This window comes from Mesocricetus auratus, unplaced genomic scaffold (assembly GCF_017639785.1).
Source record: "Mesocricetus auratus isolate SY011 unplaced genomic scaffold, BCM_Maur_2.0 Super-Scaffold_6730, whole genome shotgun sequence".
Taxonomy (NCBI): Eukaryota; Metazoa; Chordata; class Mammalia; order Rodentia; family Cricetidae; genus Mesocricetus; species Mesocricetus auratus.
Genome location: NW_024429184.1, coordinates 25,877,051 through 25,902,843, shown reverse-complemented (window position 1 = coordinate 25,902,843; position 25,793 = coordinate 25,877,051). Strand labels below are relative to the sequence as shown.

Below are 25,793 nucleotides of genomic sequence, written 5' to 3'. Positions count from 1 at the left end.
CTCTCATGGACCTTGAGCACGTGGGCCATGCCCCTGCTTTGCTGGGACTAGCACAAGCGTCAGACTTGGTGGATCATTACTGTCTTCACAGTCTGGCCATTCACTTATCCCATCCCTTTTGAGCTCTTGTTTTAGGCAGTCAGTAAGCAAGAGAAGCAGCTGGGACTGGTAGCATCTTCAGCTTCACGGAGATACGGATTGGCCCTTAGTAGAGGCTGCCTTGACTCGAAGCATTGGTTACCTGGCAGTTTTACCACAGGAAGCCCCTAGCCTATGGACCAGGAAGGGCTGTGTGGAAGTATTGGCACTTTTTCTCCTTGGTGGCTTTGTTCTTCTGCTGACATCCCGACCGGCTTCTTTGTTACCAGTAATCATCCCTTCTTTAGAACCCGGAGTCCCTTATTCCCTCCTCTTTGTCACAATTTACTGCTGAGCTGTAGTTCATATTCTAGTTAAAATCCTGAATATTTCCAGTCACTTACCTGACCCCCCGAGAAGAAGGCCACGGTAACGGCTGTAAAAGGGTGCACTTGTGTCTGTGGCTTTGGGTGGGTGCTGGGATCAAGGCGGGTGGCTAACATTGTCCAGGGTCTTGGTCACAGCTGTGGTGCTGTGTGCTTGCTGCGTCAGTGTGGCCTTGCTGAGGGTACTGATGCTCTGAAGAAACAGAGCTACCCATTCAGATGTCCTCAGGCAGCTCACCCTTGTTTTGCTGCCTCTTTAGAACAGTGGGATAAGCAGTCACAGAAGAGGTGTGATGGGGAAGGGTCCCTCCTGCCCCCTTTGGGTACTTAATACTAGCACCATGTTCCTTAGGGTGGAAGGGAGATATTAGAATTTATTAAATAAATTGGATTTACATTTATTTAGTTTTGGACATGGATTCCAGTTCAAGATTGTTAAGACTTAACTGAAGAAACATGTGAAGTATCCCAATCCTAAAAACAGGCTGTAGGAGACTAGGGGTTTCTCTCACCTACCCTTCTGGTTGCCCAGGCTCCTAAGTCCTAGATTTTGGGGCATTTCCCCCAGAGTCTCCTGGCTTTTCTCTCTGAAATCTTCTCATCTTTTTATGTCATTAGTCACTAGAAGCTCTTGGTCTGTGTTGTGTCTAGTCCTTTGTTTACACTGCTGAATGTAGAGTAGGGAAGAACATGGCCAAAAGAATTCACGCTGGTCTCAGAGCACACAGCATCTGAAAGTCGGCGAGTGACAACTTTAACATTGTGAATAACTAAATGCTTGCTTGCATTGGCCTATATGCCTTTGGAGTGCTTGAGCTACCCAGCTTTGAGACAGATTACAAAAGGCTTCTAGAATAAACTCCTGGGAAGGGAGGGAAGCCCGAGTCAGCATATTCCATTCTCAACTGTCAGTATCAACAGCATTTTCAAGGGCCAAGACATGGCACACAAAGAAACAGCTCTTGACACTCTTAAGCCTACCTTAGAGTAAGGAGGATGGAATCAAGCTGGCTTATTATATCCTTATCATACTTCAAAGCATCTTAGCAATGATCCAGGTGACACAGATGCCTCACTGTAGGTGGAGGTTGTTGGTAAATAGTGGTGAAACAGGTAGACCCAGTCTTTACCTTTCTCCAACTCCCACTTGCTGATGCCCAAGACGCCCAAACCATCAGCATATATAACCCTAGAAATGTCACCAGATGTGGGATTCTCACCAGGGACCCACATCTCCCAGTCCCCATCATAGAGAGGACTTGGCTGGTGAGGGGCACTTGGCTACATTGCCAATGCTGTTTTATTTGCTTACCTGACCTTTACTTTTCACTTATTTTGGAAACTTTCAACCCGATCCACTACCTATCTACCCCTTTCCTCACTCCCCTCACATCTTCCTCCCTGAAAGGGGGCTAAGCCTAGTGCCTTGAGCATCCTGAGCAAGTACTCTGCTGTTGAGCTGAGCCCTAGATCCCATGCTTACTTTGATGCTTTCCCTGTCCCCAGCCTGCATGCTATTCCTCCTTCCTTCTGCTCGCCTTGAATGGTGGCATTTCATTAGCCTTTTAGTTGTGTCAGGTTGAACACAGATGTTGTTAACCATTGGGTCAATTTTGTTAGGATCAGCCGACTGGGAAACACAATGACATATGGGATTGGTTTTCTCAAGGCACCCTTTAAACCTATATTTAATTTTGTTCAATGAGAGAGGATCTCAACTTCTTAGAAGAAGAAAAAGAAAACATTTAGAATGTGAGGGAAGACACCCTTGATTCTGTTGTGATGTCTTAGGCAGCTTCTGTCTTAATGATTTGTACTTGAGAAGGCAGGTTGTGTTTTTAAGCTGTAGGCTTTTCTTTGCTGCTTCATAGCCAAGTTGACTGCAGGACAGCCAGGTTCTCCATGTTTCAGGAGAGATGGGAATGTTTGATAGAACAAGGCCAGTCTTTCTAGTTACTGTCCACAAGTGAACTGACCCAGTTTCTAAAAGAGTCATCTAGTCTCCAAGGTATTTTCTGTTAACAGTGGTCTTTATATATGGTGTATATACATGTGTGCATGTACTTGATCGGCAGAGAGGATATTGGCTTTTCTTTGGTCTTTGTACATGTTTTAATTCTGTAGCATCTAAGATGAGAGTTACCTCCAGCTCAGAGTCTCCAGCTAATTATAGCATGATCAAATAGAAATTTACATCCTTGTATATGGGTAGGAAAACTCTTAGATTGACATTAGAGCTAGCAGCCTTAATCAAGAAGCACTTTGTATACTTTTAACTATTAAACAGCTGCATGTTATCCCAATAAGTTTTAAAGAAGATCTACACCCCGGGGCTAGGGAGACATCTCAGCGGTTAAAAGGCGTGTTGTGCAAGCATAAATGTCTGCTGGAATCCTAGAGCCCATGTTAAAAGGTGCATGGCAGTGCTTAACAGTGCCTTTAATCCCAGCAGTGGGCAGCAGGGATAGGACCAGGGGATGTTGCTGGCCCATAGGCGAACTGCAGGGTCAGTAAAATACCATCTCAAAAACTAAGATGTAGAACACTTGAAGATGACACCAAAGCCATGTGTGCATGCATGGGCAGGGGCACCCACATGTACACACATGCTCCTAACTCTGCCCACTCTGTACACACACAAACAAACATGAATTTAAAAAAAGATTTAAACCCTTGCACTTTTTTTCCTTAAAAAATTTAAAACCTCTAAAACATTGTGCAACAATTATCAAAATTGTTTTCAATCCCATGTTAACAGTGTGTATCAACCTCGTTCCGTGAGTGAGAGTAAAGGCCTCTCTATGTCACTTATATTTCCCTCGGAGAAGTTGTAGTCTGGCTTGGCTGTAGAACGGCATATATGCAGATGATGTAAGAACACCTGAGGTAGGGACAGGGAGGGACAGGACAGTTTACTGAGAACTGTGTGCTCAGATTCTAAGGGATTGAGGACTGTGGTACATAAAAGCTAGGTCATTAGGTAGCTGGTGGAGCATCTTTGTTGGTTAAGACATTGTGCCCATTTTCCGTGTGCCAGTGTGAACACGAAAGTGACTTTAGACATCTCTGTAGGGCATGGAGACAAGCTTTCCAGTTATGTGATACACTGCATTTGAAATGGATCAATACACGTATTAAGTAAGAAACAGCATGTATAGAGTTTCTACTTTAAAGGTCAGAAATCCATTAGCCACTGCTTCTGGTAATTCAATTATTTTTCATTCATCTTTTAGTCAGATTCAGAATTTTTATGACTTTGAAGCCAGTGTTGCCCAGACATTGTGTACTATGGAGTGGTCTGTGTGGACTCACCCTGCAGATGCTGGGATCCTCACTTGTTGTCAAGAGGTGTTCCTGCTGAGGCTGGCATGCCATTTTCTGTAGAATATCTGTCTGCCATGATTGGCAATGTCATTACCTTCTCTCCTAGTTTATGAAAAAAAGCAGGTAGAATATGTTCACTGAATAGTACAGTATGTGCATTAAGAATTTATCTTTTGAAAACACAATTGCAAAAATGCTTTCCGTAGTAATCAGAAGTGCAGCATTTGTGTCCTGGTCTCAGTGAACGTGTGTTCTGCAGCAGACAGAGACAGAGGACTAAGGTCAGAATGGGTCTGTGGTGGGACATCGGGAGTATGAGGATTTCTTTGCATTGTTACAGTTTTAAGCAGTGTGGTTTTACTGTTAATCACTACCCTTCTAGTTAAGTCTCTGATTCCATTTTTCACAGTAAGATTCAGACATTCAAATACATGCTAGATGCAGCCTCTGAGGAAAGTGGCCCACCGTCAGGCAACTGTAAGGAACTGAACAGTGTACCGCTGTCCTCCTGTAGCTCTTGTGAGCGTCTTTCAATGGAAAAAGCCACATGTCTACTGAAGTGGTCATAAACATTTTACTCGTGTTTTTGTTTAATATTTGACAAACCAGAAGCCATGGAAACACACTACAGTTTTCTTCCAAATGTAAAATTAATTAAAGTAATTTAAAAACTCTGTAGAGAACCAACAACACAATCCAAAACAGGTCCTTATTCTGTTTTTGGAGGGAATGGGGGTACTGGATTGATTATTTTGTTCGTTTGGCTGATGGCAAACTGACTTCTTAAAATCCCTGGTGGAGTGTTACCTGCCAAGGAGGGTCCACATCTCAATCCTGAAGATGATGCAGCCGGACTCTGACTCTACCCACTGGTTCCTCAGTTCCTTGGGTCAGTAGGGAAAGGCACCAAGGTCTGGTACACAGTACTACTGCTACTCACCAATTTCTTGCCCTTATTAAAGATAGCCAAGTACTGGATAGAAATTCTTAAGTCATTGGCTTTGCTCACCAGTGCCTTAGGTCCTAGCCCTTAGTAAGTGCTCAAAAAATTATTTATTTCAAAGAATGCCCTTGACCCTATGGCTCTGTAGCCATGGTATGTAGCTCTTTCTGAGCCTTGGGCAAGCCCAGAGACTCTCAACATGACTGCCTAGGCCTGTACTGTCCAATATGGTAGCCACTGAACGCCTTTGCTATTTTAATTTAAGTTGCACACAATTTTAAAGCAGCCCTCAGTTTCACTAGTTATTTCTTGGTTTAGGCTATCACCTCCTTGAGAACACTAAGAAGCTAGAACGTGAGCAGCACTACTGTGTGCTGTCCTCAATGGTTTCCTTGCTGACCTGAGAACTGAGGGCTCAGTAGGTCCATGTGGCTGTCCGGCTGAATAGCGTGAGTGACTGTAGTCATGACCAACCGTTCTGCAGGAGATAACTTCTCTGAGTTTTCCTGGGCCCAATGGGTTTCTTGTTTGTGTTTACAATGCAGCTGTCTGCTTCAGGAAGTGAGGGTGTTGGAACAAGAAGGACCTTCAGGAGCTGCTTCACACTGTGACATGTCTGATCCCTCGTGCCCATTACTGCAGCATGAACAAGGTAAGGGATGCTTTGAATATGCATTTTTCCTGTATCATGATGTTCTTTTCCTGACAGTTTCAGAGGTTGGGTAATCATGTAATGCCCACAAGCCATCTTTCAGGCAGGATGCCGGAGCTGGTGGACACTTCATAATTCTATGGTCCTCTAGAGTATCTCTTGCGTTTCCCAGAGGTGTTTGATAGCTGAAATGTTGACTGTGTGACTGTGTTGACATGACTATTAAAGAATTAATCTGTGGAACCAGATTTCCTGAGATGACTATCAGCTCTGCCAGACCTTAGGCAAGTGACCTAACTTCTTGATACCTCTCTTTGCCCATATGTAATATGCTAATAATAATGGGTAAAATCTACTAATTCGTGTGCCACTTACCTTGTATAGTGCCTGTCTGTATTGCAGGCCTCTTAGAAACATATGCCAAGTTTTGATGTTGGGACACTGTTAGCCTATAGACATAGCTGCAAGAGAGACTAGCAAGTATGCACAATATTTCCATTTGTTCTCTGATTTGCTGAGCAGCAATTGATTACCAGATGGGCACATTAGAGAAGGTGACGAGTAAGGTTTGGATTGAGCTGTTAGCAGGTGGCAGACTATTTCAGGTTTGAGTATTCTAAGAAGGTATGTATCAGAAGCTTTGCAGGGACAGAAGAAACAAGCCAGATCTGCGACTGTGTTAGCTTCCTTTGCTGTGTTAAAACCCTGACCAAAAGAAAGCTTGGGAAGGACAATGTTTATTTGACTTAAGGGTTACAGACCATCATCAGGGGAAGCCAAGACAGGAACAGAAATAGAGACCATAGAGAAATGCTGTTTACTGACTTGCTTCCATGACTTGCTCAGCTTGCTCTCTTACCCAACCCAGAACCACCTGCCCACAGTGGGCTGGGCCCTCCCACACCCACCATTAATCGAAGAAATGCTCTATAGACTGTCCTGTAGGCCATCTGATGGGGGCAGCTGAGATATTCATCCCAGATTACTCTAGTTTGTATCAAGTAAGTTAACAAAACAAAACAAAAAGCCAGGGTAGTGACCTAGGAGAGATAATGCAGAGGAGGTGAAATTCTGAGCTGGAATCTGGATGGTAAATGGTAATTGTCTGGGCAGACGGTGTGGAACGAGGCACGACGGGTAAAGGGAAAAGCCTGTGTTTGGGCACAAAAGCATGAGAAGGTTTGGTGTGCTCAACAAACAGCAGGTTTGGCATGGCTGGAGCAGAGCCATCTCTCTGTGACACTAGGCACCGAGACAAGGGAACACTGTAGTGAGGGGCTGTCTTCTGCAATTTAGGAATTTTAGTGGTGTCCCCTTCCTCCATTCTAGTCATGACAACAGAAATATTTGTTTGGTATTTATTTCCTCATGTTCCTTGGCAAAATCACCTCTGGTTGAAAACTACAGAAGTGGTAGCCAGAGGCCATGTATGAGCTCAGTGATGGAGTGAAGGCCAGCTTTTGAGCCACAAATGGATGTGGAACAGAGGAGAGCGGTTTCTAGAAAAACAGACATCTCATAACATGGGTTGTGGTAGAGTTGTACCTACCAAAGAGTTGCTTTGGTCTCGGCCACAGAAAGAGCATTTAACCTGCTGAGCTCTTGGTCTAAAGCCACTCCCAGGTGATTTTCCTTAAGTCATTCTTGCCTTCCTAGTGGTGGGAAGAGCTAAGGCCCCTTCAGTGTTCGAATCATTAATTAATAGGAGGGGTTGTGGCTGCTACCATATCTGAAAGGGCCAGAAAACCAGAACAAAACAACAGCAGAACCAAACAGTTAATGAAGAATCTTACATTTGGCTGAACTGACACACCCCCACCCCCGCCAAAAGGAAAAAAAGACTAAAAGGAAGCTTTCTGTTGGATGTCCCACTGTTCCTGGCAGGTCCCTATCCAAGCTTAAGCACTTACCTTTTAACAGGCTAAGACATCAGCCTTGGGAATTTTGAAAGACAGACTGTGGTTCTGCCCCATAGTCATGGCTGGAGACAGAAGTCTATCACCACAAACCCCTGCTTCTGTTATTTTGAGGTTGCTTTACTGGAAAGTCAAGACAGTGCTTGGGAAACTTCTGATCCACAGGCACAGCTTGTGCCACCAGCTAGCTCCAAGTGGCCTCCAGGGCGTCTCAGCATCTGATGTCATGGTCTTACTCTTAGTGCACACTTAGGAAGCAGACTCCTGGGAACCAGTAGGTGTGCCTGCACCGGGGAACTTGTGTTCTGCCCACATGGGCTGGTGAATGCCTTATTTTGCAGCACTGTCATTGCAAGGAGTGAGTAAGCTGGATGTGTCACTTCCCTTGGTCAGCATTTTTTCCCTTTTTTTTTCTTTTATGGCTTTCTTGGCATCAGACCAAGAATGGGCTTTTCTCTGGGGGAGGAAACAGCTCTTTTTAGTACAATAAAACCAGAGAGTCTTCTCCTCAGTGAGGTATGTAACAGAATGCTGGAAGCATGGGTGTGGCTGGTGTTCTAAGTGGATTTGTTCCTAGAAAGCTGGGGGACATTTCAACTGTACCTCTTTATTACATACATTCTCTAATTCTGTCTTTCCTCCCTAAATATCAGCTAGGATGCTTTCAGTTAGGGAAAGGTCAGGACAGAGGTAGCCACAGTGTTCTAGGGTTCTTACTCCTTTGAGGCACCAGGGCGATACTGGTGAAGATTTTCTTTGTGGTCTATCAGAGCTAAACCCTCTAGAAAACAGGAAAGGCTCCCACGGCACAAAGGGATTACTACCTTATTTTAGTAATTTGATCGTGGGGCTAACCTAGTAGCTAGTGAGCTGCATCCACCAGGAGGGCTTTGGTTTCCCACATGTTCCCTTTCTTACCTGTGCCTGGGTGTGAGGGTATAGCTGTGGCCCTGTTAGTGCCTCTGCATTACTGTGGGCAGAGAGGGGTACAAGGTATTCCTAGGCTCATTGTGAATAGACTTCTGTTTCCTGAGGCTAGCATGGGTGTATTATGTCCATTGGATGTGCAGTCTAGAAAGTTTGCCTCATCCTGACTCACCTTCTTAACATTGTAGAACAGGCTTAGTGGTTGTACAGTTTGAATTATGCATTAAGCAAATTGTGAGATGCATATTTTCTGGGACAGCCATTCTGCACCCCACCCTTACCCCTTAGCCTGGAAGACCATCTTTCCAACTTTCTTAGGCATTTTTGCAAAGCTTACTTTTCAATCTTTATGATGATTGACTAATTTAATCCTTTCTAGTTTCTGGAATCATCCTTTCTTATATTTATAAATATATACCACCTCCCACATTATACACTTACGTTAGTCACAGGGATGAATGTTTGGGGTTTATCTATATTCTATGTGTGCTGCTATGCTGTAAAGAAAGAAATGCAGTTTGCAACAAAACAAACAAAAAACGCCAGACAAAATGCAGGAAAGTTGGGATCCTCGGAGGATAGCAGTGCAGAGTGAGGCTGTCACTGCGCATGGCCTTGGAGGTTATGAGCTGTAACCACAGTGATGGGGGCTGCTACTGAAAGCTCCTCCCGTGGCAGTCTCGGGGTGGTGGCCCATCACTCTCGCACAGTTATCACGTTCATGAAGGTGTGTCACGTGGTTTCTTCTTTGGGTTCACAAAGTGACCTTCTTCCACACCCCTGTCACGTTCCAGGGAGGCCAGCTCTGCTTTGATGGCTTTGTGAGAGCACAGAGTGCCATAACATGCAGAGGGTTAGGAATGCCTCTGATCTCCATTGTGCACAGAGCCCGTTGCTGGAGTGATTAACTCCCCCATCCCCAAGTTCTTCTCTGAATTTTCCCAGCTCCACGCTCTGCTGTACCCGCAGTGGAAGCCATTTCATGTATCTGTGGACTAAAAAGTAAGCTGGAAATCCACTTCATTTCTGCCTTCAATGACAGTGTTTTTACTCTGCACATACCATGAAGCAGGGAAATCCAGAATCTGTTCCCCTGGTTTATCCACCCAGCCCTTGGTGTAGGCATGACTCTGATTTATCAGTTACATCTTATGATTTATAAGTTATCGATTATATTTTATTTATCAAAAATGTCTTATTGAGCACCAGTTCCTTCAGTGCAGGTTCTCACACACATCCTGAACTCTGTGTGCTATGCTTGCAGTAAACCACTCAGAAAAAAAGAGAAAGAACAGGCTGTCCGAACTTTTATACTGCCAATGGTGGACAGAACCATCCCATCACGGGCTTTGCCCATGAACCTGATGTTAAATGCTTCTCCAGCCTAAGCTTCTTCCACTGGGACAGCAAGCTAGCTAGCTACTGGGTCCACACAAGGAATGGACCATAGTGAAGCCAGCAGCTGGCCCCTTCCCTGAGCACAGCCTCAGTGCTCTCATCAGATGTCTTTAATCAGCACCGACTGTCACTTTCCTGGAGGCAGGAGCTAATCCTCCTTGAGTCAGGAACTGAAGAACTATAGCTTAAAGAAAGAAAAGCTAAGTAAACCAATGATCTTGAAATAAGGAAGGCATTCTTAATCCCTGGTGCAGAAATTAAAAGCAATGCTTTACCTATGTATTACCTCATTTTTCTTTATATTGACTAGTTTAAAAGACAAGCTGAGGGTGTGTGTGCACGTGTGACCATGTGTGTATGTGTGTGACCATGTGTGTATGTGTATGACCCTGTGTGTATGTGTGACCGTGTGTTATGTGTGACTATTTGAGTGTATATATGTATGTATTTGTGGCTGTGTATATGTGTGACCATGTGTGTGTGTCTGACTGTGAGTGATTATATGTATATATGTGTGGTTGTGTGTATGTGTGACTGTGTGAGTGTGTATGTACATGTACATAACATGCACGTGACAGATAGATGTCAATAGTGCTTACAAATCAGAACAACAAATGATAAGATGAAACAATTGCTTTAATAGAAATTGAGCAGAAATATAAAACCCGTAACAGAAAACCAAAAATAGATAAAATATGAAAAGTTTTAAACTGACTGTCCCCACTTTGATCTTACTGGGAAATTTAGTGACACTGGGGGCTGGGACAGGGATATAATTCTCTTCTGACAGAAATGAGAGTACATTTTAAAAGACAGCTGGACTAGGGGTGGAGTTTCGTGTCTATAATCCCAGCACTGAGGGTAGAGGCCAAAATTACAAGTTTGAAGCCAGCCTGGGCTACATATTGAGTTCTAGACCAGCTAGAGATACATGGGGAAAATCTGTCTCCAGAAACTAAACAACAAGTAAGGATCAACCATCTAATCTAGTAGATGGCTGTTTGTCCTGAAGAAAAGAGAACAGAAATCTATTTTTTATTTTATGTACTTTTTAATTAATTTTTTCATACACTATGTTTTCATTTGGATCACATCTTCTTGTCCCCAACTCTTCGCAAATACCATTCACCTCACTACTTACCCACCCAACTTTATGTTTCTGTCTCTAACCCATCAAAAAAAATTCCACAAAAACAAAATTCAAAACAAACAAGAAAAGATCAGTAAGGCTAAACAAACAAACCAACAACAAAATAAAACAGAATTCCACAGGAAAAAACGTGGAGTTTGTTTTGTGTTGACCAGTTACCCCTGAGCATGGGTTCTGCCCTGGAATGTGGTTGATATACCCAGCGACACTCCATTGGAGAAAACGGATTTTCCCTTCGCCATCAGACAACAATTGCAGATGGCTTCTTTATTAAACCTGTGTCCACTTCTACCTCTTGGGACCCTGTCTTGTTTGAACCTGTGCAGGTCTTAATGAGTTCTGCCACAGACACTCATTTACATATACGTCAGTCCTCTTGCATCTGGAGGACAGTCTTTATTGGAATCATCACCTCTGGCTCTTACTATCTTTTGACTTCCCTGTCCACAAAGATCCGCAAGCTTTGCAGGAAGGGGTTTGATAAAGAAATAGCATTTAGAACTACTCCAAAGTCTCTGACTGCATATTTTACAATTCTGGGTCTTTGCCTGTGGTAATTCCCGTCACTACAAGAAGCAGCTTATCTGATGAGGGTTGAGCAAGGCACTGATCTAATTAGTATCATTAGGAGTCATTTTACTGCCATGTCACTTTAGTATTAGACATCCCTTATGCCCATAGCCTATCTAGTATCAGGTTTTTAACACTTTGACAGTGTTAGGTGTGGGTTCCATCTCATGGAGTGGGCCTTAAATCCAATTTCAAAAGCAGTTGGTTATTCCCATAACATTTATGCCAATGTTACACCAGTATGTTTTGCAGGCAGGTCACTGTCGTTGGTTGCAGGGTCGTAGCCGGGGGATTTTAATGGTAGGGTGTGGAGCACCTTCCAGTACTATGAACACTAGTCAGTAGAGGTGAAGCCTCTCCATGTTTGATGATATAAGTAGGTATTGTCCTCAGCAGTAGCATTGTGGAAAATAATCATTAGCCTTGGCAACAGCCTGTGGCATTTGAAGTGGGGGCTGTGGGCAGGAGGTCTGTTAGACTCCTTTGGCCTATGACTCATCCAGATGTAAGTCATTCCTGGCACTAGAAGTTTTCCTAAATGACCTGAGATGTCTAGTTGGGGCCTTGTGAGAAAACACACTGTAAAACATCACCTGTATTTAGGTAACATTTGGCTTTAAGACATGTGCAGATGTTGCTGGAGAATATGTACATTTTAGAGAATTGTTTCCTAAGTTTCATAGGATTGTTTCTCCAAGCTTGGGCCTCCCTTGTTTTCTGTGGAACCGGAAGTGTGTAGCACTGTGTCTCCTTGGATATGCAGTTCTCTGAATCTCAGAGCAGCCACGGTAGAGCATTACTTGCTGCTTTGTCTGAGAGGCAGTCTGCAGGGCTTGGGGTAGACCCTGTAAGCCTGAGTCAGTTGACCCTAATGTGAGTGATTGTGTTGGTGTGGCCCAAAGAGACCCAAGGCAACATGCACTGCCTGCAGTGTCACACAGGCCCAGGAAAGCCTGGGAGGGAATCATGTGCCTGGCTTAATAGTGACCAAACCTGCCAGAGAACATGAAGGGAAATCCTGGTAGGCAGGAGGTACAGTATGGTTTCAAAGAAGAAAGGTATCCAGAGAAGAGAAGGGCCACAGATTGTCACAGTAGTTACGAAATCACAATCAGAAAGGGCTTGGTTTGACTTGGGACAGAGCTCTGATCCGTGACAGTGGTCTCACTGGAAGGCAGGAGGGGCTCCTCGATGGCTTTACAGTTGGGTGGCACTTTCACACACATTATAATGGCTCCTTTGGGACTCTTGCTCGTTCACCTGTATTTCTTGAGGATTTAAAGAGGGCTGCCTCGAGTTTTCTTCACTAGAAACAAGCTTTGTCACCCCAGTACTGGTGAGTTTTGTGCCAGGCTCATGTGGTACTTGAATGTTGATTGGGTGGCTTCGTCTCTGCACCCTTTATTTAACTGAGTTTGTGTACCCCAGCCATGTGCAGAGGCCCTTTGGAAGCTTGCTGTGTGCTACAGTCTCTTTGTCAGGCTGATGGCTACTGAATTCTGTAACAAAGCCTAGTAATCTTGGCCTTTGTGACTCAAACAGAGGGCTGTTTCTGTCTCCCTTCCCCAGCCCTCAGTCCTGCCCTTTTCTTCTCAATTACTAAGCAGTAATGGATATAATTAGGTTACGTCCTATTTAGTTAATTGGTGATTGGGAACATGATTGTTTAGTTGCTTAGTTATTATGTAGTTGTCCATCTTTAGAATATTGACTCATTTGTCTGATTTTGCAAATAGTATCATCTCGAACAGTGAGACGGTTTATATGAAGGGGGACAGCTAACAAAGAGATAGCTCCCAAGGCGGGGTTTTAATCCCAGTACCTGGTGCTGTATACCCACTCTTCGCTCTGCCTTTCTGGACAGCAGGGACTTAGATTGTGTGACCATTAGCCATCACTCCTTCTGTGTCTCATGTCCTGAGGCTTTTCATTTCTGTTAGATGTTCTCACAGAACTCTGCTTTAGAGAATATATGTATCATTGAGTTTGTTTTTAAAAACCTCATACTGTGTGATAAGATTAATATGTGGATTGTACTAAATAGAGAGATGCCTACCTAGAATACATAAAACTGCATGTTGCAAAAACCCTTTCGTGTCTAAACAAATATAAGCAACAATGTCAACCCATAAAGGGAACCATTTAGACTTGATTAATCCTGGCTTCTGTACCCTCTGGTTTGTCTATCTGGGTTTCTTTTCTTCTTGTTCTTTTTCTTCTTTAATGCAGCAGCTTTGTAACATCCTCCGCCTTAAATGCAGAAGCATTATCTTGAGAGTCCAGGCTCAATTAGGCAGAAATCTAAGCAATTAATTAAAAGATCCGACCTAGCCAGGGAGGGAAGGTGTCAACACATGTCATAGTGGTCAGGAACACCGGTTAATTAGAGCAGGGGGAGAGTGTGGTAAATTATGGGAAAAAGCGCTGGGCAAAACTCGAAGTGTATGCCTCCATTATTCTTAAACCCATAAACAATTTGTTGTGACAGCTCTGGGCTGAGATTATGGCTAAAAATAGACACATGTATTGAAGAAAAAGAATATTTAACAGTTGAAATTTTGTGAGAGACTCATGCTATTTCATTGTAATAATTCCCCTAAAGGCACATTAGTGATGCTGCTAACTACAGACTTTAATAGACTTTAATAATGTGTATTTTAGAGGCCTGATACACAACGGGATAATGTATAAAACATTCATTATGGAAAATTGCTACCTTTTTATTTAATGAGAAAGCTGCTGAAACAAAACCACTGCTCCGCCATAGCATCAGTTCCTGGGCATGAGGGTGCAGAATCGGGGATCCCACCTACATTTCTCATGCTCTAACCGAGTTGTGATCATCTTCACTTTCTTCTTCCACGGATGAAAATGGGGCTTTTAAAAACATTCTTGTTTTGGATAAACCCTTGTTCAAACCATGGCTCTACCTGTCATTGCCTCAGCAACTTGGGCAAGTTACTCAACGTGAAGCTACATGGAATATAGTCTGTCTCACAGGCTGTGGGAGTAAGTTAAATGTTGGCATGTTGGCATGGAGGAGGCCACACATACTGGGCACTCAGTGAACAATGAGTAGTTCCCATGATGACAACTTTGTACAGCTGTTTCTTTTTATACCTCTTGTTTCTGTGCTTCACTGTGGGGACAGAAGAAGGGGTCCATGGAAGTCCAGGGAGGACAACACAGTTGACAAGTAGCCCCGGACGCAGACACAAGCCTTGCCTGGGATTTGATTCCCATGTGCAGCGGCAGAGAGTCGTGCTGCTGAAGGAGGGAGGGCACTGAGCAGATGCTTGGGGAACGGTGGAGCATTTGTCTCTTTTAACGAGGTGACATCATTAGAATGACAAAGTGCAGAGCGTCAAGACGTGAGACGGACTGGCACTGCCTGTTCGCAGTGCACGGTTGTCCCCGCACAGCCTGGCACCCGCTGGATTTCCCATTCCGTCTTATCTGATATCAGGGCCGTTGGCCTTGATCTTTCCACATAGATCTACACCTTGGGGATCTCCACAGAATCAGGGAGAGGGACTAATTGGATAAGTGAGAGAAAATCCAGTGTGTTTATAAGCTGCCCTACAATCAGGGGTCTCTAGGAAAGGCTCCGAGCTTTTTCTCCCTGTGACTCCTTGAGGTGGCTGTTCATCCTAACTCCTTTACCCTCCATCCGCACTCCCGGCTGGCTGGCTCTCTGTCTGCTTCTGCTGTAATGTCAGGAACACTAATCATGTCACACTGTGTGACACTGACAGCCCTGACATTCACAATAAAGAGGGAAGAAAGGGAAAGAAGAGATCATGAGGGGGAAGGGAGAGAAAACAGCAGGGGGAGGATTTTTTAATTATTATTATTACACATAAAACCTACAGCTGCAGAGTCACCAACATTCTAGACAGATAACATCCAAAGAATATCAAGCAAGGCGCAAGGTGAATTCTGATGGGGATTTACCTTGGACCACACAGATTCCGAGTTACTACTTTCCTTCCTTCAGATTTCAGTTTGTAGCCTTTATTGTAATTACTGTGCCTGTGATTTCTTCCCTTCACTTAAAAAAAGAAGGCATTTACATTTCTCTCCCAATCTTTACCCGGCCTTTCTCTGCAGTGAAGCATGATTCAGTGAGGCTTATAGTAGGAAGTAGGTGCTCTCTGAGCTTTTCCATGTTCTTACCAGATTCTGTTCTTTAATCTGGACAGAAATCACTTCCAGAAAGAAGTCACTGCAGGAGTGTTTCCTGGCCATGACATCACTCGCCATCCTCAGTGGCCTCCCAGTGCTCCTGGGTTCTGTGTGCAGGAGCTGCTGGGGTCTGCTCTGTGTCCACTGGGAGTGCCCCCCCTCCCCTCAAGCACCTCTCCATTTAGAATCCGGCTGGCCGGGAGGCTCCAGTCTTCACTTTGCAGCAGTCATGACCTAGAAACCTGCTGCTGTGTGTTTAAATCCAGATGCTTCGATCTAAATTGAGCTCTGAGCTCAGGCAGAACGGGCTCAGGCTTTCTATAAACAGAGAATCCAGCTGCAAGCTCAGCTTTTGAGGGATTTTGAACCAATAACTATTAGCTAGGATGTCTACCCTTTCAACTTTTCTTTATGCAAGAGAAAAAAAATAGCAGAAAGCACATACATAGTCCGTGGTAGTTACCTTGCTATGAAGAGTGCGTATCTTTGTGTATGCTTAAGGACCAACTGTTTGATAAAGGCAGTGACTGCTTTTCGGGTTGCTTTAAAGTAACCTTATTCTTGTCCTTAGCACCTAATCAAAGCCTTTCTTTCATACTGGGGACACTTAGAAGAAATGCTCCCTAACATGCAGTAAGAGGGCTTCTTTACAATTCTTGGGGAAATCATACTTCTACAAGCACAAGAAAGTGCATTTGTATACAAGTGAGAATTTGGGGAAATTACCCCCAAGATCTTTCCTCTAAAGTTAAATTTTCATTGGAGTTATTTTGCTCTGAGGTTTCACATCAATGGCATTTGCATTGTGCTCTGATATATTCCTACTTGCTTTCATATACATGCAGTGAAAGGACTGTAAATCATATATAGGGTAATGCTAGTTGTGATAACAAATAGACTGTAAATTTGGATAAAGTTTCCTTTCTGGCTCAGTACCATAGAGGTACTTGATGAGCAGTGTGCTTTTATTCTGAAGTGGTAGAATTCTGTGCCAGGCCCTTTCCATCTTCTATTGGTCTTCTACTGTTCCTATTGGCCTGCTCAGACTATGTTAGCAGAGCACTCCAGGCTCTAGAGACTAGAAGTTCAGGGCTGAGATGTAGGCAGGGCTATTTGCGTCTGTGGTTGTGAGCTGGGGGTACAGTCCAGCTTTCCCTTTGCTTTGATCTGCAATCCATCTTTCCTGTGTTTGTGCCTGGGTCCAAATATCTGCCCCCACTTCCTGTCTTTTTGAGACAGGATCTCACTGTGTAGGTCTAGCTGGTCTGGAACTTACTATATAGATCAGGTTGGCCTCTAATTCACAAAGATCCAACTGCCTCTGTCCCAAGTGCTGGAGTTACAGGAGTGTGCCAACACACCAGGTCCCAAATTTCTCTTTTATGAGAATACAAGTTATACTGGATTAAGGGATTCTCTATTCAAGTATGAGTTAAACTTAACTAATTTATCTGATGATAGTCCTATTTTCAAAGAGGTCACACTGTGGTTTAGGATTTGATATATGAATCTGGAGGAGAAAGGGAGGATAATTCAATCCATGCCACAATCACTGATTGAGACATGTAATTGTCTTCCTCTGGATGATGGACAGAGAAGAGCAGGAACAAAGAGTCTTTGCTTCTTAATCCTGGGAGATCAAAACACAGCAACATCTTTTCTTCTCATTCCTTAGTCAGAGTTAATTGTCTGGCTCTTCCCGAAGGCAGGGCAGCCTGGGAAATGTAGTATAATTCCTGGATGAATGGCAGTTAAGCTAGATGACTTGCCGATACATCCTCATACAATCAGGCTGCCCCATCTTTCTAGGAAAACGTGTCTGTGCTTCACTTGCTCCTGAGCACACCCTCAAAGGGTATGAAAATCTCCAGGTTTGGGAGTGCATTGGGTACATGCCCAGTGATGACTCCAGGCATCAGTATGCAAATGCGTTTATACATTTGTTTGTTTTTGCTCCCTTGGTGGAGGGGGGAGAGGGGAGGGAGAGGGAGCAGGGATTGACAGGTGAAGCAAGCTTGTTGCTAATTTAAACTTAAAAAAAAACCAGAGAAAGACACAGAAAACAAAAGTGAACTGGACCCCTGAGCCTAGCAGAAGCTTAGCTATGTTCTGTCTGCTGAAAAAAAAAAAGAGTCTAACTTATTCTCAAGGGAATTTCATCCACACTGGTAATGGATACTTTCTCCTTATGAAACCAGTAAAATCAAAATGAATAAGGCTTTATTCTTTGCTAAAACTGTAAACTGACTTCTTATAGTACAGTAACCTTTCAATTTCATGTTCAATTATTACTGACCTATGTCCAAGAGGGAAAGAAGGATCGTATAAGTACTCAGGAAAATTGTGTAATGTGTTGTGCTGATCTTGAATGGCTAGACTTCAGTATTTAATTACAACAGTCTCTCCTGTTAGGTTTTATCCAGGACTAAGTAATTGCTCTATATGCGCCTTTTCAATTACAGTAAAAAGTTATGATTTCTCTATATTAAGAATCGCTAACCATTATTTAGATTTGCCTGTTGAATTGGGTCTGTTCTAAAATAAATAAATAAATAAATAAATAAATAAATAAAATATTCAGGAAAATTTTCTACTGCAAATTTTTTGTTTCCTAAAGTAATTTCCTTATGAAATATTTCCCATGAAGGAAGAGTGAGAGCAGTTTGAGAAAGTTAAGTAGGTAGAGTCTGAAAACTCAGCAGGCAGTGTGAAAATACTAACACCAAACCATGCTGTTTAAGATTTTAGTCATAACTTTCATGTCAAGAAACCGCTATGGTGCTGTTTTATTGTTCTATTAAAAACACAACTTTAATCTAATGACTTCAAACACACTGATGTACTGTAGATTTTCTTTTGGTCAAAAAAAAACTCAATTGTGGAGAGCAGTCTAGGTTGAATTTGCCATTTGTAGATGTTTGATAAGCAACATTGTTTTAAGGCTTGAAAAGTGGGTGGTATGACTTGATTTTCAGAATGGGGGTCTGTCTCCAAGACTCTGCTGTAACAAGTTGACATCACAAGTCTACATAAAGCAGACCAGACATTTGAATTCCTGTCTCTTTAACTCCCAAACCTGTAACACTTCTTTTCTGCCACGCCCACTCCAAAGAATGTGTCTAATTGAATTTGAAATATATGAGATGAATTTGCTGGTGTAAGAGTCCAGGACATTTCAGTCCCTGAAAGGCTGACCCACCTACATAGGAGCCAAATGATGAACTATTTGGAAAGCTTCATTTAGTCACGAAGGCTGGCTGCTTGGTGACTCTTGAGTATATTCCTAAGTACATAGGCAGACAGACACCGATTGCAAATACTTTACTAAATCCCCATGACATAACTCCAGCCCTTCAGCATTCTGGCTAGAGTTCTGTAAAACAGGGTCTCAAAAAGTGCCCAGGTTAAGTGCGTGTTACAAGTCTGCTGAGCAAACATTGGTCAAGGCAGCCTGAGCCCTGGTGCATCCAGGACTGAGGACAAGATACAGAACACCTACTGATTTTCCAGTGAGAAACTCAGCTAGAACCAGGGGGTAGAAGGTACATCCCTTTCCAACACTCACCGTTCACCTCTCTAGCGGTGTGATAAGCCTGACTTCTGATGGTCGGTTGCTGGGTGTCGGTGTCTTTCAGTTTCAACCAGGTTACTCTATTCATGGTTTCTGCTGAGTGGCTGTGGGCAAGCACATCCTGTGTTGGAAACGTGAAGTCTCCAAATGGAAAATGAAGCAGTGGAATTAGATCAGAGTCTGTAGCCTGGCGTTTAAAATGCCAAGATACATAGAAGCATTTACTGTTAGTAGGCTTTGGAAGGAGAGAAGGGCACATAGATCATATTAGATTATCTACACACAAAGAATTGGATAAACCAGATCATCTCTAAAGTCTGTAGGACTCCAGCATCCTACTTATCTGTATACTGTGTCTTACTTTTCTATTGCTGGGACGAGACAAAGGCAACTTACAGAGGAAAGAGTTTATAGGACTTACAGTTTCAGAGGTTCAGTCCATGACCGTCATGGTGGGGGACATGGTAGCAGGCAGGCAAACAGACATGAGTGCTGGAGTAGTAGCTGAGAGCTCTCATCTCATCCATAAGGGTGAGACAGAGAGGGAGGGAGAGAGGGGGAGGGAGGGAAAGAGCTTCTGATAATGGTGTAGACTTCGGGAACCACAAAGCCTTCTCTCAGTGATACACCCCTTCCAAGGCCAGAGCCCCCCAATCCTTTCCAAACAGTTCCACCAACAGAGGAAAGCATTCAATTGCCTACGGGGCCGTTTTCATTTCAGCCACTACAAACAAACCCAGTAGATGAGGGAAGAGTGCCGTCCATCTTCTATCTGCAGTGGTATGTGATGGATGTTCGGGGTGTTTTTTTAGTGTAGATCTCTGCTTCTTCAGTCCCTAAAATGAGTGTTCCATATAGGTAATGTTCAATAAGTGTTTGAGGATAATAGTAAGGCAGTTAGAAGTGAATCACATTTGGGAGACAAATGAACAATTTTTTCAGGCCTGAAGGCTTTTTGTAGTTATGTGCAGTGGTAGTAAAGTTTCACTTAAAGAAGCAATTTCTTAGGGATGTCAGACACAGGAAGGTCAATGCTTAGTGTTGACTGAGCAGTTCTTACCTGCAGGAGTCTGAAGAGGCCTAGGGGGTGAGCAGGAGGCCTGGGAGGTGAGGAGGCCTCAGAGCTGACTTGACATGCCTTCATTGACACTTCATTGACATCCCTGCCTTTCCTACAATGTGGCATGCATGTTGTCCTGCCTGAGGGCCTCCTCACATGCCACACCTCAGTAGTTCAGCCAACCTGAAGCAAGACCCAGTTGCTCCACAGATGAGTACACTGGAGGGCGAAGGAAAGCACTCTAGCATGCCTACCCACTTTGTTAGGGAAGAAAAAGAATTAAGTAGCATCTCTTCCCCGTGTTCAGCGGAATGTTCAGGAGCCCACTCAAAGTGTGACTCACACTTTTGCTTTACTGAGACATTCTACTGTTCTCTCGAAGGTCCTGGCTCAGTGCAAACACAGATAGCATCCCCTGGATGCTTGGATACACCTTTAAGAAAAGCTGTTTTGGACTATATTATTATCTCTAAAAATTGCATTTTTCCTCTTGTCAGTGTCTTAAAAGTTTGCTTTCATCTCCTTCATATAAATTCTGCTTGTGTGTCCTATAGCTATTTACCTTTTCAACTTCTGCTTAAAAGTTCAGTGTCTTGACTTAGTTTTCTTAGGAAAGTGCAAAAGGAAAACCATGTAGGCCACAGTGATGTCAGTGGTGCTTGGAATTCCACCAGCAGTCACCATCAAAGTTATTCTCCAGGCCACACCCGAGGTTCAAAGGCACAGATATGAAATGTTTGGAGTTGGCCTTTAGAAATCACTGTTTTTATTTATACTTATTTGTGTAGAAAACAAATACCCAGACAACTCTCACCACCTCAAAGGAGTGCCAGTCATTATAATATTTAATATGAACTCACAATCACTACTCACCTTTTAGGGCTCTCTGAGTAGTCTGATAATTTGGAGTGCTTAATGTCAAAATTTTCAGTAGGATTAGAAAAAAAAGCATGTAATAATGCTAGCTGTATACTTAGATTTAGGTTGCTGGAATAACTGTACAAATTGCCAGTGTCTGTTTTGATTGTACCTAAATAAACAATATGGTACATGTTTGTTACCATGTGTATTTACAAATGTACTTTTAATAGACACACATGAATCAATGCGTAGGTACCAAATTCTTACTACCCTCAAAATTTGAATCTCAAGGAAAGGTACAGAAAATGTCATCTGAAACTGAAACTATCATGTTAACATAAAATGGCCGAAATAGCTATATATAAAAGTCCCAGAAGTTACCCATACTTAGATAAATCCATGCAAAAAACAAGCATGTAAATAAAATGATGTTTTAGAAGTTGTAGCATGGTAACAGTATCAGAAGCAAACAGTTGACTGCTGGTGTGTCAAAAAGGAGCTGGGTTGCAGGAGATACTGAAAGTTGGAAGATTGTCCCTGATAATTGCAGACCAGCCATCATGCATGTTACCCCAACATATTGTACATCTTTAGGCTTGATGACACTAACCTATGACCTCAGGGCTTCCTTTTCAGCACCTTAGAACTGATGGTTTTTAGACCCCCTGATGTCAGCCAGGAGCTTCCTTACTCTTCTAAGCACAGATCCCAACACACACCCACACCCACACACCCATCCCCCCCACACACACTCACACTCTACACCACTTTACAGCGTATACAAAGAAAGAACACCTCAAAGGTCTGTTGTGAGAATTAAATGTAAAAATGTTTAAGATAGATCCTGGGCCAGCTACAGTAGGTGCCCAGTAAATGGCACACTTTGCAGAAACAGCTGAGTCCAGCACTCTGCTCTTCTGGGAGAGTGCATTTCTTAGTACAGATTGACCAGTAATGTCTTATTTACCTGTCAGTCTGGCATCTGTGAGTTTGGGCAAAATGACCCATCCCCGTGTGAACATATACAAATGACTCCTTTTTGCGTGTTCTGGGCTGAGCCCTCAGGTTGGAGTTGCCCTACCTCCCCCAGAAGAGCCTTCTGGAAGTCATCAGCCAGCTTTGCTTTTTATTCCAGCCGCTCCCTATCCTTGTTAAAGTTTTATACCTTCGGTGAAAGTATTTTATTTCCTTTTTAGACCAAACAACAAGGTAGGTAGGTAGGTAGGTAGGGAGGTAGGTAGGTGTGTGTGTGTGTGTGTGTGTGTGTGTGTGTGTGTGTCTGTGTGTGTGCGTGCGCGCACCACAGCAAGTGAGATGAATATGAATTCCACTCATGTATTTCTCAGATGCTGTTGACCGTCTATTTTTACTTTGACAGAGTTTTCCGGTTAGGAGGTGCTTTCCACAGACAGAGTCTATTGTGCAATCGAAAATTTGGTACGTTTGCCTCTAGGTTTCCTCCCCATCTCTCAGGTGGCCGCACCCAAGCCTTCAGGCTGCTGTGCTCACCACACACTTGAGCTGTTATTTTAAGTGAAGGGTCTTAGCTTCCCTCCAATTTGTGAATTTTCCCTCCAGAAGAATTGGTGATTTTTTTTGTTTGTTTATAGGACCACGTTCTTAATATAGAGGAAAGCCAACTCTGAATATGCAACAGACTCAGGTCAAAAGTGTCATAATTTTATTTACCTGCGGCTTTGATTTTACATTTAACTAGCCCCCTTCAGTCAGTGGGTCCTTAGTGGGTTCAGTTTTCATCCTGAGAGGTACATAGATGTAGGCTCATGTCCCAGCTCTACCCCAGAGGTCCCTAAACTTCCCTTTAACCTATCCTCCCTAAAATACTGATAGAAACACCATCCACATTAAGCTCTCAGCAGCCAGTGAGGGAGAGCACTGGAGAAGTTAGCCCCTGCAGTAGGAGTGGACAGAGGACAGAGTGGGCTCAGGGTGCTGAAAAAGTCCTTCTGTGTTTCAGTGTAACCAGCAGCTGGGATTTTACATTTGCCATCCTGCCTGTTTAGTGGCAACCTTAAAAGGGACTATTAATTTCTGACAATTTTTGATGTATCTTAAATGTCTAGTAAGAATACTACTCTAAGTAGTAATTTCTATCCCTTAGTAACCATTGTACTAAAATAAATCAAAAGCTGCCGCGTGTAGATGGCAAAGCATGCCTTGAGAGTAAGTTCAGGGTCAGAGCAAGTGCTCTCTGGGAGGACTGTCAAGACTTCAGGAACCTAGAGAGGCTGTGGACAGACGCCGGACAAACCAGTCTGGTATGACTCCCATGCCGTGTGCTTGGCTAGTGCTGTTTGGTTTGTGTCTTCCTTTATTTTACAATCTGTCCTAGGGACCAAGGCAGCCATGAGTCCAATGGTTAGGATTAAGTAAATGGAACTGCTGGCCCCTGTTTCAAACACTGAGGTGGACTAGAGTAGCTCTTTCCCTTTGTGCTTTAAATCTAGCAGAGGAGAAATCTCTGAAGATACTCGTTGGAGAAAAAAAAAGTAGGGCCATTAATACATTGTGGTTTACAGGGTGGAGGGAAGGATGTGTCACACAGGGAATTTTCAAAGTTGGCTACAAAAGTAGCAAAGAACCACTGCATTTATGTACTTGTCACACTGTAGTGTTCTGTCTGGAGTGTTTTAAATTGAGCCAGACAGTGCACAGACTCAGCTTTTGCTTGCAGGAAGTTTGCAATGCAAGGCAGAGGATACCAAACCTTGCAGACATTGCAATATTTTATAAACAGGAACAGTGCTACTTCATGCCCTGTAATTCCATCAGCAGATAACACTTCATTCAGGGATTCATTTTTAAATATCTTCATTCTTTTCTTTGCCATCAAAGTAGTATATGTTTATTTTAGAAAAACAGGAATGTTAAATATATGCAGAAAATCACATAATTTTACCATCCAGAGAAAATTGTCTAGTGTTATATTTTTGGCATATTTAATGTGTCTTTTAAAATGTATTTTTGTATTTTATGGAATTGAGGTCTATATGCACGTCTCTGCTATGTACTTTCTTCATAGCATGCTTCTGTGTTGAGAATTTTAAGAACACCGTTCTTGAGGTTTTATACCTTAGAATAATTTAAAGGTTGGTTTCCAGCCTCCAGTCCCTGCAACAATTGTACAAGACGTCGAAGGACCATCCTGAGTGTGTGCGAGCCCTTCAGCCCTGCTTCCGATACAGAGCTATTGTTCAACTAAAGTGGAAGCTCGGGACTCTTCATATTTCGTCAGGCTGGGTGGCTACACTGCTTTCTCTGCCCCTGTTGACTTATCAGACCCCTAGCACACACAGGCTTGTTTATAGCAGTCTTCCTGATAGGCAGCCTCCTCATGGGCTTTGGAAAACTGCCCAGCTGCATACCATTCATTCCCTGTCTTGCAGCTTCTGGTAACTAATCAGGTGCTCTTAACTCCTTCAGTCTCTACAGGAATCACTCTATAGGGCCCTGACCATGGAGACAGCCACTGGCTAATTACCTGCCTGCTCGTGTTCATGCTCACAAATGAAAGGTGTTGCTGGGATACATGAAAGCATCTCAGAGATGCTGTCGTCCTCTCTACCCTCTTGGCCTTACCATACGTTCCAGTTTGTTTCTGCTCCTTCAAGCTTCAGCTGTGCATCCTGCAGAAGTTCAGCAGTCTCCCATGGAGTGATGAAGACCGTTCCTGGTCTCCTGGCAGGATGGGCATGTCAGTTGGAAAGTCCACTTTACAGGGCTTTCTCCTGGTCAGATGCTCCCCCAGGAACATGCTCCTCGGATTGCTGCTTCCATCTTGTGCCCAGTCTGGGTGATGGGGAAGGGGTCGGGGAGGTACAGAGCGGTAGGACACAATCAGATTATATAGGAATCTTGGGTGGGGTTCAGAATCCTTTGCAGAATTCTGTTTACTTTCCAAACTGCCTTATTTTCTTCAAACCACCAAACAACAGCCCCTGTCCATAGGAATCTAAAGAGGCAATCTGCACATGTGGGTCACAGCGCCCTGGGAAGGAGAAGCATAGGGGAAGAGAGAGTTCTCTGTGCTCTTCTATTTACAGATGTCTCCGCCTAGCGGGAATTAACCAGGCTCTCCTGCCTGGCACATCTAAGATATGATCATGTTCACTACGGATACTGCACCTCTGGGTCAGGGTAGTTGGCTCCATGGAGCACATCATAAGAGCTCATTCGAACTCCAGAAAAGACAATCATGAAGAAAAGACATAGTGGCACAGCCTACACAGGTGACAAATAAATTGACAGTCTTCATCGTGGGTCTGGGAAGCACGGAGAGATCTCCTTTACTATCCTTTGTGGCTAGAGATGCTTATTCATTTCCCCTCGAATCACCCTGAATTTAGTCTCTCATAAGCATCATTGGAACTCCCATGAGACACCATAAAGTGCGTGCCTGCCGGCTGCATGCATGATGTGAGATCCAGCCAGCGCTCATTAACGAGCTCAGCTTATTAAATCTTGACAGTTAACAGAACTCAATCAAACATCCTGGATTATGGGCAGCTCACAGAGCCCCAGAGCAGGCCTCCAGCAATGATGGATTAAATCAAGTTGCCCCATCACACCAGCCCCTGTCTGTACTCACTGGGCATGCATGGCGGCTGGCATAGGCTTGCCAGGTGCTCAAACTGCTTTCCCTAGTGGCAACAGGATGGGTAGGGACTGTTTTCTCACTTGGAGTTCACTGTTACTGGCAGAAAGAGTCGATTTTTGTTAGAATTTTTTGTTCTGTTATGTGTATGCTCAAT

General features: G+C 43.6%; 1 protein-coding gene across 3 annotated transcripts in view; it reads left to right on the top strand.

The window, feature by feature from the left end:
* Bach2 (BTB domain and CNC homolog 2) overlaps window positions 1-25,793 on the top strand; it is a 341,086-nt gene that overhangs the window by 81,217 nt on the left and 234,076 nt on the right. For all 3 annotated transcript variants that reach the window (XM_040740555.1, XM_040740562.1, XM_040740559.1), the window contains one exon: window positions 5,277-5,383. In XM_040740555.1, the coding sequence (XP_040596489.1) occupies window positions 5,375-5,383 (9 nt within the window). In that variant the 5' untranslated portion in view covers window positions 5,277-5,374. The remainder of the gene's footprint in view (window positions 1-5,276; window positions 5,384-25,793) is intronic.